A 12,824-nucleotide genomic window follows, 5' to 3' on the forward strand; every position below is an offset into this window, starting at 1 on the left:
CTCAACGCGAGGAAGAATTTCTTTCCGTGGAGTGTGGCAGAGCACTGAACAGCTGCCCAGGGAGATCGCGGTGTCTCCCTCTCTGGAGGCGTTCCAAAGCCACCTGCGTGTCCCCTGCTGCGGGTGACGCTGCCTGGGCAGGGAGGTCGGGCTGGGCGATCTCCAGAGGTCCCGTCCATCCCGACCGAGCCCGCGGAGGCGCTGCGGTGCTGGCCCCGCCAGCCGGGCAGGGGGCGGCAGAGGGCGCGGCGGCCGCGGAAGCGGCGCGGGCAGCGGGCGGAAACCGCAGCGGGCTGTGCCGGGCCGTGCCGTGCTGTGCTGTGCCGGGCCGGGCCGTGCCGCACCGGGCCGGGCCGGACACACGGAGCCCCGCGGCCATGGCGGAGCGCATCGAGCAGCGGCTGGAGGATCGCATCCCGGAGCTCGAGCAGCTGGAGCGGGTCGGGCTCTTCACGCACAAGGAGATCCGGTGAGCGGGGCCGGGCCCGGGCGGGCGGGGGAGCGCACGTGGTGCGGCCGGGAGCGCTCCGGGCGCTGATCTCCGGTTCCCGCAGGGCTGTCCTGAGGAAAGCCTCGGCTCTGGAGTACAAAATCCAGCGGAGAGCGCTGCGGAAGGAGGATTTCATTAATTACATCCAGGTAGGCTTCACCGAGCGGCAGAGCGGGGCAGTTCTCGGTGCAGACCCAGCTCAGTTAGACCCGGGTTTTGTAGGGACTCATGCTGGAAAAAGGGCAGAAAACGGAGCCCCCTCCTCAGCTGATCCCTGGTGCTCCCCTGTGAGCGGCTGCTGGCACCAGGGTATGAAGCGTGGCCAGGAGTTGGTGCTGGAGTTTGGGGTCAGCCTTCTCCAGTGTTGAGACCTTTTCCTGTAGTTTCTTGTCTCTCCAGGGATGTAGAGCCCCCGTTTCCCTGATGTGCTGTGTAAAGGGGGAATGTGTTCCCTGATGTGTGTAGTTAAGGGGAATTAGTAAGTTCAGCAATAGGAAGCGGTTCCTGAAAGGATGCTCGGGCACTGAACAGGCTTCACAGGAAATGGTCTTGGCTGGAGCCTGACAGAGCTCGGGGAGTGTTTGGGCAATGCTTTAAGGCACAAGGTGGGATTGTTGGGCTGCCCTGTGCAGTGAATGTGGAATTGTAGTGACCCAGCCACAAATTACTGCTTATGTTTTCCTGACTGTAATGTTTTTTGTTCACCTGATATCTATAACAAACTTGATGTAGTTTTTTTTGTCTTGCTGTTATGGGCCTCCACATTTGCTGTTAAATGGTTTTCTTTCCATTCTAGTATGAAGTTAATCTGCTGGAACTGATCAAGAAAAGGAGAGCAGTAAGTTTGTCAGCTGTTAAAGAGTGCAAAATACTTCATGCCAAATCTTCCATTGCAATACAATTAGTATTTTTTTCCTCCTAGCGCATTGGATATTCGTTTAAGAAGGATGAAATTGAGCACTCTATTCTGCATAGAGTCCACAGCCTGTTCAACCGAGCTACAGGGAAATGGAAAGTAAGTTTATTTGTACTGAGATTTGGAATTCTTTTTTTCCTGTATGCCAGGTCATTGTACCAAGGGTGTGTTGTTGGTCAGTGTACAAGTGATTCTGTACATTGTGAGGTTGAGTCTCTTCTTCTTTTGATTTCCAACAGGATGATGTCCAGCTCTGGCTTTCCCATGTTGCATTTTGCAAGCAATGGGTGAGTTTTCAAATCCTGATCTTACCTAGCTTGAGACTATTCACATATGTGAAACTTGATTTCAGATAGGGGTACAAACTTTACTGCTACATGCTGTAATACTGAAATAATTTTTATAGTGTTGTTGGAGCTGCTTGGGATTTTCAGTGATGTATGCAAGTGTACAGTTTGCCTGAGAGTGAATTAGTATGAAATTTGATGCTTGCAAGGGCAAAGGTGAGGCTGACTGCATTAAATCTGGAATACCAGTTGGTTTGTGAGAACCATAATATTGGTTATACCTTCTCTGGAGGGAGTGATTCACTTGTCTGTGAATTGTGATTTTGCTCCAAATATTTATTGTAGTGACTGTGCTGAAAAGCCCAATTCTGTCAGTTTTATACTTGATAAAATTACCTGTGCAAGGCTTCACATTATTACCAGCATTCAGGTGTTGTCATTTCTGTACTGAAGAAGGTTACTTTGCATGGTGGTGAAGGTGGCCAAAGGAAAATAGAATCTCAGAAGAGGGGAGTGAAACCATGGGTTTGGGACTTGGGCAACATATGTGTTGGCTGTGTGGTTCAGAATTTTGAGTAAGCCATGCTACTCTGATGTGGTGACATTTAAATGCTGGTCACTAGTGAGTACATATGACAAACTTTCTGCTGTAGGTAAAGTAGCAGAGAAGCATCTTTTTCTGAGCAATTGTACTACAGCTTGTGACCTTTCCTACTGAAACTCTGGTGCTGGGGGTTCAGTTCAGTGCCAGAGGGGGTGAAACAAAACTGCTTCTTTTACAGAATGCAAAACATCAACTCAGTAAGGTGTTTTCTACCATGTTGGCCATTCATTCCAACAAACCAGGTAAATAACACAATGGTGAGTGCTGCATAAATGCCTCAGCATGGATTGTCTGGTGTTGGTTTGAGTTCTTGTAGATCTCAGTTCAAGCTGTTGGGCTGAAGTTCTTACTCTCTGCTCTTTGCCTTGCTGCAGAGAAGGGCTCTGACAGGGCTGGTGCTGGGCAGTCATAAAGGGCTGTGAAATAGGTCAGAATGACCAATTCCCAGGTGCACTGGGGACTCAGTAGATGTAGAAACAAGAGATGTCAATTGCTCATGACAGCCTTTTGGCTTTTGAAGGCATCATTAGATCTGTAGCTAAACCAGATTAAACATCCTGGATCTGCCTGTCTGCTTTACAGTTTTACTGGGAGATAATCAGTCTTATTCTGGGGCTGAGCTCATGTTGAGAGGTTAAATAACTTTATTTGTGTCACCTGTTGCAGCACTGTGGATTATGGCAGCAAAGTGGGAAATGGAGACACGACTGTCATCAGAAAGTGCCAGGCACTTGTTCCTTCGTGCTCTGCGCTTCCATCCTGAGTGCCCCAAACTTTATCAAGAAGTGAGTTCCTGTTTGTCTTCTATGACCACTTACTTGTTCAATCAGAGCAAATCAATTCAGCATGTTTCCCAGATCTGTCTGGAGAAAATTGTTTTTCCATCAGCAGGAAAATGTCAAAAATATTAAAAAAACCAACCCCAAAATTCCTTTCTAAGGTACTGTTAAGCTCTGCTAGGATGTAGTTGTCAGGCTCAGTCTGGCATCCCCAATCTTTATTGAGGACCTTGGTTTTCTTTGGGGGCAAGTTAAGGTTTAAAGAAGGACTAAAAAAATATCATTGCTACCTGTTGGAAATTTCTGGGCAAATACACAGGGCAGATAGTGGTAGGTGCACAAACCTTCAAAAACCAAGGCTCTGGGACATGTGTGGGATGTGTCAAAGTCTTGATTTGTATCTCCCCAGAGCTTTTTTTACCCTGTTTGTGAATTTAGATTTTTGTGATTTATCCCCAGAGTAATTTCATTTTGTTGTCACTCTTGCAGTATTTCAGAATGGAGCTTATGCATGCTGAAAAACAGAGGAAGGAGAAGAAGGAATTTGAACAAGCAAAGATGGACCTGGTAGGTCAGCTAAACTTACTTAAGAGAGATTGTCTGCTTGTGTATTACATGTTGAAATTCACAGATTTGGATTAATGGTTTATTTGACAATGGCTTAGAGAAAGTTTTTGTCCATGTCCTGCACCTGTGTGGAGCTTTTCAAGTATTTGCTGATGCTCAGCTCCAATACTTCATACATTATTTTTTCTTTGCATTTTTAGAATCTTTTATTACATTCCCTAGTATGAAAATTGACAGTAACTTCTGGAAAGTAATAGTCAAGCTTCCTGCCTCATTTCTTTATAGTTGACTTGTACAAATTACATAAAAATAGACTTGCATGAAGAAAAACCTTAATATCTTCTGATTTTTCTTTCCCTGTTTGCAAAAATGTTAGCTGAGAAAGGACAATAATTTCTTCAATGATATGCTTGATATTTCAGGGGGAGTTCAATTACTCTGAAGAAATTCTCAATGGGGAGATGGCTCGCATAGTCTACAGGGATGCATCTCAGAAAATTAAAGGTGAATGAACATTTCTTGTACTTATTCGTTAAGAAAATTGTAACCTTTAACTCAGTCCTGCAGTAGGCAATGCTGATAGACTTGGCTTCAGTGAGATCCTTTTTTTCAAATGCACAATTTTTTTTTCAGTAGAACCTATTAAATGCCAGATATAAATTAATGGTAGTTCTGATTGCATGTCTTTCCTGCTGGCTGACATCTCTTCCAGCACAGCAGCTTTCAGGCTGAAGAGGCCTAGTGCTGGGTTACAGCCTCAAACTTGATTGTTTAACAAAAGAAAACTGAAGGGCAATTCAGAGTTACACACTTTTTTTTACTTTGCTGAGCATTAGATCACAACTAATCAGCTACCACGAGTGGCAAAAAAGTAAGAATTTAGACTAATAATAAACCAGGCTAAATTTGAAATTAAGAAGGCTTGGTAATATAAGCCATTTTATTGAGAGAATTGGGTAAAATAACTGCAAGCTAGTAGCAGATATCTTTGCTCGTGATAGATGGGGATATTTTGGAAGAACTGGGCAAAATACAATAACAAACATTAAAAATTAGTGGGGAGAAAGAACATGAGAAAATTTCAGAAAGAGTTGGTTTAATTTAATTTTCTGTAGAAATACTGGAAAAAATAGGCATATAAATTATTTGTAAGCACCTAAAAATAGTAAGGTGGGTAATGGCTGGTGGGCATTCACAATGGTCTGATTATGTCCAGTCATGTCACTTGGCATTTTCAAAGGTAAGTTGTGGAGATGCAAGATGGACACAATTCATGGACATCTGTTTTGTGCAGCTTTGGAGAGATCTGTCCTGAGTGTGGAGCATTTAGGGTTTTTATGGCAGGGTCAAGGGAGGGAGTAGAGGAGATGCTGATTAAATTTGCATGTGGAACCAAGCTACAGAAATGCAAAGTGCAATTGATGTAATATCTTGAGGAATTCTTCAGCAAATACTCCACTTGATAGTTTTATCTTCTCCTGAAATGCAGGTGTTGAGTTCCAGCTGGCTGTCCTCTCTATTGCAAAGCTCTTTGATTTTACCCAAGATTTGCAAAAAGAAATCCTTGAAAGGTGAGTTGGGGCTTTGTGTTGTATTTTTATTTTAATTTGGTTTGGTTTTTTAGAAACACATTCTCATTAAGTTATAACTCTAACTTATAGTGCATTGACTGGAATTTCAGAAGTAAAGGCTGTTCCTCTAGGGAAATAGTGTTAAGGCTTATGTGAAATCCTTTAAGAAAAACAAAAGCATGATCTTTAGAAGAGGATGTATGTATATAATTTCAGAAAGGACTTTTAAAATCTGCTAGGAACATTTAGGTAAAATACAGTTGTCAGTGAATAATTAGTGCACTCAGTTTCTGTAAATTCATTGCAGGAATTGGATTTTCCTACTGTACTTTGGTGGGGTTTTTGCATCTTTTGTTTCTCTGGTTGTTCCTCTCAAAAGAAAGATCTCTCTTGACAGCTCCCTGTCTATTTCATGTTATTTCCGAAGAATATCCATATTAAATAATATTTTTAAAAGCTAATATTTTGTCTTTCTCTTGTGGAAGGGAAAAATATTTTTCTTCTGGCATTTGGTTACTTGCAATTAACTACATTTCTCTAGCAGTCTAACAACCCTCCTAAGCATACCTACAGTAGGGACTGGTGGCTGTGGGCTGTTACAAACATGTTGTGTTCAGTTTGCAGGCCAGGCATGCTGATGATCCCCTGACATGGGACTACATGGCCCGCAGGGAGCTGGAGCTGGGCTCCCTGCAGCCCACAGAGAGCTCCACAAAGCAGAAAAAGGTCTCAGAAATGGCCCAGAGAGAGGAACGGTGCTGTGCAGTCTTTGATGAAGCTGTGGGAGCAGTCCCAACAGGTGAAATGTTCTGCCTGCATTTTAACATTTGCTTCTCAGCCTATAAAAGCCTTGAAGGTGATGGCAGGCTCTACCATACCTAAGGGAAGGCAAGCGGTTCTTAGATGCTACCTCTTGGGATCTATTTTATGTATTATTTGGGTTATTTTCCAATGTATTTATGCTCTTGGAGGAGCTGCTTAACTGAACATGTGTCTGCTGCTGGTCAGCTGTGAGTAAGAAATGGTTTTGGGTTGCCAGGGGAGTGTATATCCAGCTTCAGCCTCTGGTGTTGTTCTTGTGGAGGAGGCTGTCAAGGGACTATCTGTGGAGTGGTCTCAAACTTGCTGCTGTACAGCCTTAAAAGCCATAGAATAGCTGGGTTGGAAGAGATCTTTAAAAGTCTCAGCTGATCTAAGAACTTGATGCTCTTTACCAAGAGTTACTGCCTCCATCTTGGACTGGGGAGTAATTTTAAAGTGTAATGTTATAAATCTAGGGCTTCTCTTTATTTTAAAATACAACATTTTAAAATAAAGTTGGCATTAACACTTTGTATCGCATTTTGTATCTTTATATTTCTTAAAGACAAATATTTGTTGTTATTCTTGTGATTCTGTGAAGTGTGATATTATGCCTTTGCTTCTACAGAGGACATGTGGAAATGCTACATCACTTTTTGTTTAGAGAGGTACAACAGAAAAACCAACAGTGAAGAATTAAAGCAAAAGGTAAAATTTATTAGGAAATAATTCTAACAAATCAGCCCTATTTTTATTGAGTTTTGTAATAGCTCAGACAAGAAGCAAATAGATCTCGACATTTTATAAAAAATACTTACCTGTGGCCATCATTAAAAATAACTTAATCTCCATCTGGGGGGATCACTTTTACTGCCAGGCTTACAGGTGGCCTGCCTGGACATGATTAACCTGGACCTGATTAACCAGCCTTGTCAGTAAAGTACAGTGACCTCTTTGGATAAAAGCTAAGACTGCAGACTTGTTAATCATGGAATCATGGAATGGTTTGGGTTGAAGGGGATCCTAAAAATTCACTGACAGGTCCTTCAAGAAGAGGATGAATTAAAATGACTCTTGCAGATAAGTCTGAGCACAGTTTGGTGCTGGCACATGGGTAATTTAATTATACATCTCTGCTTAGATGTGACTCAGTGAATTAATTAATTCTCCTGTGCAACGTGGTTCCCTAGTATTACACTAAAAGAACAATGCAGTGTTGTTCTTTGCTCCTTAAGGAAGAGAAGTAAATGCTCAGATTTCCACTTTGTCTTGGAATGTTTGTAGGTACCTAGAGCATTAGACACATAATGTGTAATTAGATTTTCACTGACACGATACACAATCCAGTGGGCCTCTTGGAATGCTGGAATCTGGTATATATAGGAATAATGCTTGTTTTCTTATTATTCTTCTCTGTTGGTTTTAGAGGCTGGAGAGGACACTGAGTGTGTTCAGCAAAGCCCATGAGTCCAATTTGCTGTCAGAAGCTCTGTACAAGCAGTGGGTAAGAACTGACACAGAACAAACAGATGCTGAGGCTTTCCTGCATTATTTGTGTGCCTGCCTTTGACATTTCGAGTAGACACAAAGATGAACAATATTGGTTCAAAGCCCTGTTTTTAACAAAGCTGTATCTGCTGGGTTTTAGCTGCAGCTCTTACTGGACTCCAGCCTCTCTGAGAAGGCTGTGGAGGTGGCAGAAGCTGCAACCAGGCACTTCAGCCAGTCCGTGGAAACGTGGCAGATGAGGCTGCAGGTGCTGATCCAGCTGAAGAGGGATGATGTGACCCAGTGTTTTGAAGAAGCCATTAAACATGTGAAATCGAAGGTCTGTGCTGGTTTAATGTGGTTTAGTGGACTTACATGCATTAGTCTTGGGCCAGAAACCCCTGATGATTGGTTATTTTGTGGTGGGTTTTTTTTTGTTTTGTTTTTTTTTCTTTGTTTTTATTGGTTTGGCTTGTGGTTTTGTGGTTTTTTTGGTTTTTTGGGTTGGTTTGTGGTTTTTTGTTTGTTGTTGTTTTTGTTTTGTTTACAAGGCATTTAAAGCCCCTAACCATTTTTAAGGTCAGAAATAAGAACCTGACATTTCACATGCAAATTGCATTCCCAAGTATTAGGAAATTGTCAATTTACTTAAAATTCACATGTTTAAAATCTGAATGCTTACAGTTGACATTTTACATATTGTCCTAGCAGTAGAACTGGTGTTTGTGTCTTAATGGAAAATGTGTTTCCTTTTGTTCACTGTCTGATACACCTGTGTGGTATTTCAAGCCTTGAATTAGCTGCGTACTCTCCTGCTCTGTTCCATTTCAAACCCTGAGCACAATGAGTGAAGGAACAGGAAGGTTTCTTTCCTTTTTGTTCTTTGAAGTCACCCCTGTGTACTGCAGTGCTCAGTGCTGCAGAACTTGGTTCTCATCCCTGGCAGCACAGCTGTCCAGCTAAGGATGATTTATCCTTTAAGTGAGGAGGGAAATGAGAAGTGATTTCAATGTGCAGTTCAAAGTTGTCTTTCCAAGAGCTGTGTCCAAAGGGAATTTTTTATGGCAGGTAGTACAGAACTTGATGGCCATGTTGCTGTCTGTTTCTGTAAATCAGAGTCACTGTGTTTCAGCCATTTGATTGTTTGCTGACTTTGTAGGGCACTTTGCCATTGTGGACCCTCTGGGTGGAATGGAGTGAGGGCACAAACAGCAAGGAGGACACAGAAGCTCTCTACCAGGTACTTGGCTAATCAGAATCTACTTTTATGTCTGTGTCAGTAAAATGAACAGTGTGTGTGTATGGAACATGCAACAAATGCTTTATACTGAAGTTCCTTCATGGATGTGTAGATATCAAAGAATTTCAAACCAAACTATGTGCATTAAAAAAACCAGTTGGACATAGATTTATAGGCACAAATGTCATTCCCACGTTCTGAGGCATATGGATGTTTGTAAGCACAGCTAATGTTGGACTCCTACTTTGTGGTCTAGAATATTTGCTCTGTTTTCAGAGCTTATCTGAGCATGGAAAAGAGAATTTTTTAATTTGTGTGAAAACATCAGTCTTGTTACAGAAAAGTCAAAATCAGAATGAGGACTTCAATCTCACTATGGATTTCCTCAGTAGTGTAGGGCAAAACATTTTCTCTTTGCCTGGCATGTTGGGTTGTGGTTTTTTCCTCTCTAATTTAGCACATAAAACACATATTTCAGGTGGGAGCTTGAATTCAGCTGTTGGTAGAGTATTGTGAAACCCTCTGCATGAAGGGGTTTAAGGAAATGCCAGTTCCAGCTATATGGAATACTGGAGGAGAAATGTGTTTTAGACTTAGGAGATCTCCATTGTGTCAGATGCCTAACTAGGGAGAAGCACTAATTGAGCCATTTAGTTGTAAGCTATGTGATAGGTTTATTTTTTGTTTATTTTGTTGGTTATTTTCCTTTTAAACTGGCAGAGATCCTTGCATGCCACAACACCTGCTGCATCTGTGACTATGAAGGAAATGTATCTTGACTGGACCTACAGAAGTAGTGGTTATAAGAAAGTTAAAAGACTCTTTACCAGGTAAAAAAAAATTACCTTCAAACCTGGTTATTCTAAGGTATATGTTAAAAGTCCTTAAGTCTAAAGTCACTTATTTTATTTCAGCCTGTGTGAAAATCGTCCATTTTCACTTGACTTCTTCAGGAAGATGATCCAAATAGAAAAGGAGCAAGTAAGTTGTTGACTGTCCAATTAATGTTTTGTATTTGTAAAATGCAGTTCTAACTTGGGATTTAAATGGGAAGCAGAGTAGTGGTGTTAGTCTGTGATCAGTTCATGTTTGTCCTCTGCAGTTGATTCACTGGATGTGATACAAACCCAAGTTCCATGGTAACTAATCTTCAGCAGTGTGTGTGTAATTGCCATGACTCTCTTCCTTTGTCAGAATCTAATCATGCTGCAGATTCACTTCTGCACAAAATAAGTGGCCTTTTAATACCTTCCTTTTTTAGGAATCCTGCAAAATGCTTCATCTGAGAGAATACTATGAACGTGCCTTGAGGGAGTTTGGTTCAACAAATACTGGTAAGGGGGATTCTGGTTTTTATTATTTATTCATTCATTCACTGCTGCCTCTTTTATTTCCATCCATTTTAAAAGGTATCTGTTTGTTCTGCCCTTGTGCTTGCTGTCATGCAGAGTGGAGCTCATTTCTTCTATGCCTTCAAGAGCAGGACACTGCAGGGACCCTCCACTGTCAGCCCAGGGTCATTGGCACTGGGGTGGCTTCAGCACAATTAGGAGCAAATCGCTGGCTGGCATAAGAGATAGGGATCACTTTTAATTTGGATTTATGAACAGTGTGGAGCTATATATTTATAATCAAGTTTTCTGTAATATTCATTTGAAGAAAGTACACAGCTCAGTTATTTTTGTGTTATTTCTACAGACATTACTGTTCTAGCTGGGAATAGAACCCAGCGTGCTCCTCAAGGTGCAAAGGAGATTGTAGTCACAAAGTAAACCCTACTGCATTAATATTAAAGACACTTAGAAAAAGAGTTTCTAGTTAGGCTTGCTATGTTTGTTAAGTAATATCTAGTTGAAATCTAACCAGAACTTTAATTTTTCTTTTAAAGACCTCTGGCTGGATTATATCAAGGAGGAGCTAAATCATCCCCAAGGCAAACCAGAAAACTGTGGGAGCATTCACTGGCGAGCTATGAAGATGTTGCAGGGAGACCTGGTGGAAGATTTTGTTTCTAAATACACTTTATTGCAAACTGGACATTTATGAAAAACTATACATAGTTGTAACATGACTGTGCATTTTTAAACTTCTTTGTACAAAGGCAAATATGTTCCTGGACTTTATTAAAGTTTACCTTTACATTTTATGTGACAAAAAAGAATGAGAGTGATGAAGGGTAGAGGGGAGCTGAGATATGTTAGCAATGTCCTTGAGGTGAGAGTGCAAAGCTCTGATCTACACTTCAGCTTTCTGTCCACCATGCCTAAAAAACATGTAATGTTTTTTGAAAGAGTGCTGTCCTTGGCTGTTTACAGAGCCACAAACCTGAGAAATCAACATAAATGCTATCCTTGGACCAACAGAGAAATGAAGGGAAAGTACAAGAACAGGAAGCAAGTGTTCCTTTGTGCAGTTTCCTGGTGACTGAAGAGTGACATAATGATAAGACAGGGAAATATTTCTTGATTTTGCACTCAAGTAGAAATTGCAGCTTCTCTCAAGCAATGCATTTTCTAGTAAATTAACTAGCTGGGAATAGAGTTTGGAGCAGCAGCCTGGTAGGATTCCTACTTCTGTGACCAGATCTGAAGTACATCCTGCTTTTGTGTTTCCCAAGCTTTTAGCCAGGCCATCTCCTACATCCCCACTAGTTCTCTGCCACCTCATTGTCTGACATTGAGATTTCCTTACTGATAATCTCTTATACCCTCCCTGCCCCTTCTGCTGTTACTCCCTCTCCTGAACCACTTCTTACTTCATCACTTGCTCAACTAAAAGTTTTAAGTGCAAAGTTTGGAGTTTTTAAAGTCCAACAAAGCTGGTAAGTCCATAATTTCAGAAAGTGGGCCCTTTTCCATCAGCTGTTCTGGTTCCTCACAGAACTTTGCCGTTCTCCCCATGGATACACATTCCCTGCAAGCACACGTGCTTGATACCTGCACTGCTGTTCGGCCATGGGGCTTCCTGTCTCTCCATGTTCTGAGCATGCTGCTACCACGAGGCCGGAAGGAAATTGTTATCTTTCGGCCGGGGGAAAACTCCACCCAGCCATGAGAGGAATTGATACTTTATTTACAACTTCATGAGCGAAAAGGTGCTTTCTCAGAGCTCTCCTGCCTGTGTTTGTCTCAATAACGCGGTGATGTTGGGTCATGGTTGCACTCGATGATCTCGGAGGTCTTTCCAGCCGAATTGCGTCTGTGATTCCGAAGCTGTGCACGGTGGGCTCCGCAGCCAGGGCGCTCTGGGTGGTGGCGGCGCTGCGGGCACCGAGGCCGGAGCGGGAGCAGTCGCACCGTCCCTGCCGGCCGCATCCCGGATCCGCTCCCTGTCCCTCGGGCACAGCCGCGGGCCCACCCGGCTGACGCTGCCCAGGGGCGGGGCCGGGCGGTCAGTGGTGCCCTCAGGCCGGGCCGCGGGCTCGGCTCCGAAGGTTTGGGGGTCCAGGGGAGCGCGGGGCGGGCAGCGGAGGCGGCGGGGCCGCCGTGAGGGCTCGCCCGGAGTCCGCGCCCTGCCCGTGGCCACCGGCGGCGGCCCCTGCGGGCCCCGGCTTCCCGCGCCCACCGCCGGCGCCTCCTTGTTCCTCTGTAAGTGCGAGGAGAACTCGCTGTCCCATTCGCTGTGCGTCCCTCAGAGCAGCTGAGGGTTTCCTCCTGCTCTCCACCCATCTTGGTCCAGCCCCTCAGGGCTGTTGGAGGGTCCTGCTCGGCGCGTGGGCTCCCACAGAGCGGTTGGTTACGTGTTAATAATTTTCCCATTCCTTGTGTCTTAATTCCCTCTGGTGCTCCGAAGGTTCGGGGGTCCCGAGGGGCGCGGGGCGGGCAGCGGAGGCGGCGGGGCCGCCGTGAGGGCTCGCCCGGATCCGCGCCCTGCCCGTGGCCACCGGCGGCCAACGCTCCCAAAGGGGCGCGGTTTGGGTCGGGGTTGTGAGGGGATGGAATGTTCTGGGTTGGTGTTAGAGCTAGGGGTGAGCGATGGCAGCAGCAGAATTAGCTATAGCTCTGCAGATTTGCCTTCTGAAGTGAATGCCTATTTGTTGTTGAACCTCTGATTCATCAAGGGAACAAATGGAGACGCTCGG

General features: G+C 43.7%; 1 protein-coding gene across 1 annotated transcript; it reads left to right on the top strand.

The window, feature by feature from the left end:
• The first annotated feature begins 316 nt into the window (after positions 1-316).
• Positions 317-10,889, top strand: UTP6 (UTP6 small subunit processome component). Its single transcript, XM_058038712.1, has 19 exons — positions 317-469; positions 555-639; positions 1,287-1,328; positions 1,413-1,505; positions 1,646-1,693; positions 2,476-2,539; positions 2,964-3,082; positions 3,566-3,643; positions 4,066-4,147; positions 5,133-5,214; positions 5,832-6,013; positions 6,644-6,723; positions 7,442-7,519; positions 7,664-7,843; positions 8,663-8,743; positions 9,464-9,573; positions 9,658-9,724; positions 10,005-10,077; positions 10,632-10,889. Exons 1-19 carry the CDS (start codon positions 378-380, stop codon positions 10,787-10,789), a joined length of 1,794 nt encoding a protein of 597 aa, XP_057894695.1. The 5' UTR covers positions 317-377; the 3' UTR covers positions 10,790-10,889.
• Positions 10,890-12,824: the final 1,935 nt, after the last annotated feature.

Source organism: Melospiza georgiana, chromosome 21 (assembly GCF_028018845.1).
Source record: "Melospiza georgiana isolate bMelGeo1 chromosome 21, bMelGeo1.pri, whole genome shotgun sequence".
In the NCBI taxonomy this organism is placed as follows: Eukaryota; Metazoa; Chordata; class Aves; order Passeriformes; family Passerellidae; genus Melospiza; species Melospiza georgiana.

Excerpts from the sequence above, each read along its gene's own strand:
- UTP6 (XM_058038712.1), top strand. The coding sequence starts at position 378 with ATGGCGGAGCGCATCGAGCAGCGGCTGGAGGATCGCATCCCGGAGCTC. Across the intron at positions 1,694-2,475 it reads TTGCATTTTGCAAGCAATGG|AATGCAAAACATCAACTCAG; the intron begins GTGAGTTTTCAA and ends CTTCTTTTACAG. Across the intron at positions 9,725-10,004 it reads TCCAAATAGAAAAGGAGCAA|GAATCCTGCAAAATGCTTCA; the intron begins GTAAGTTGTTGA and ends TTCCTTTTTTAG.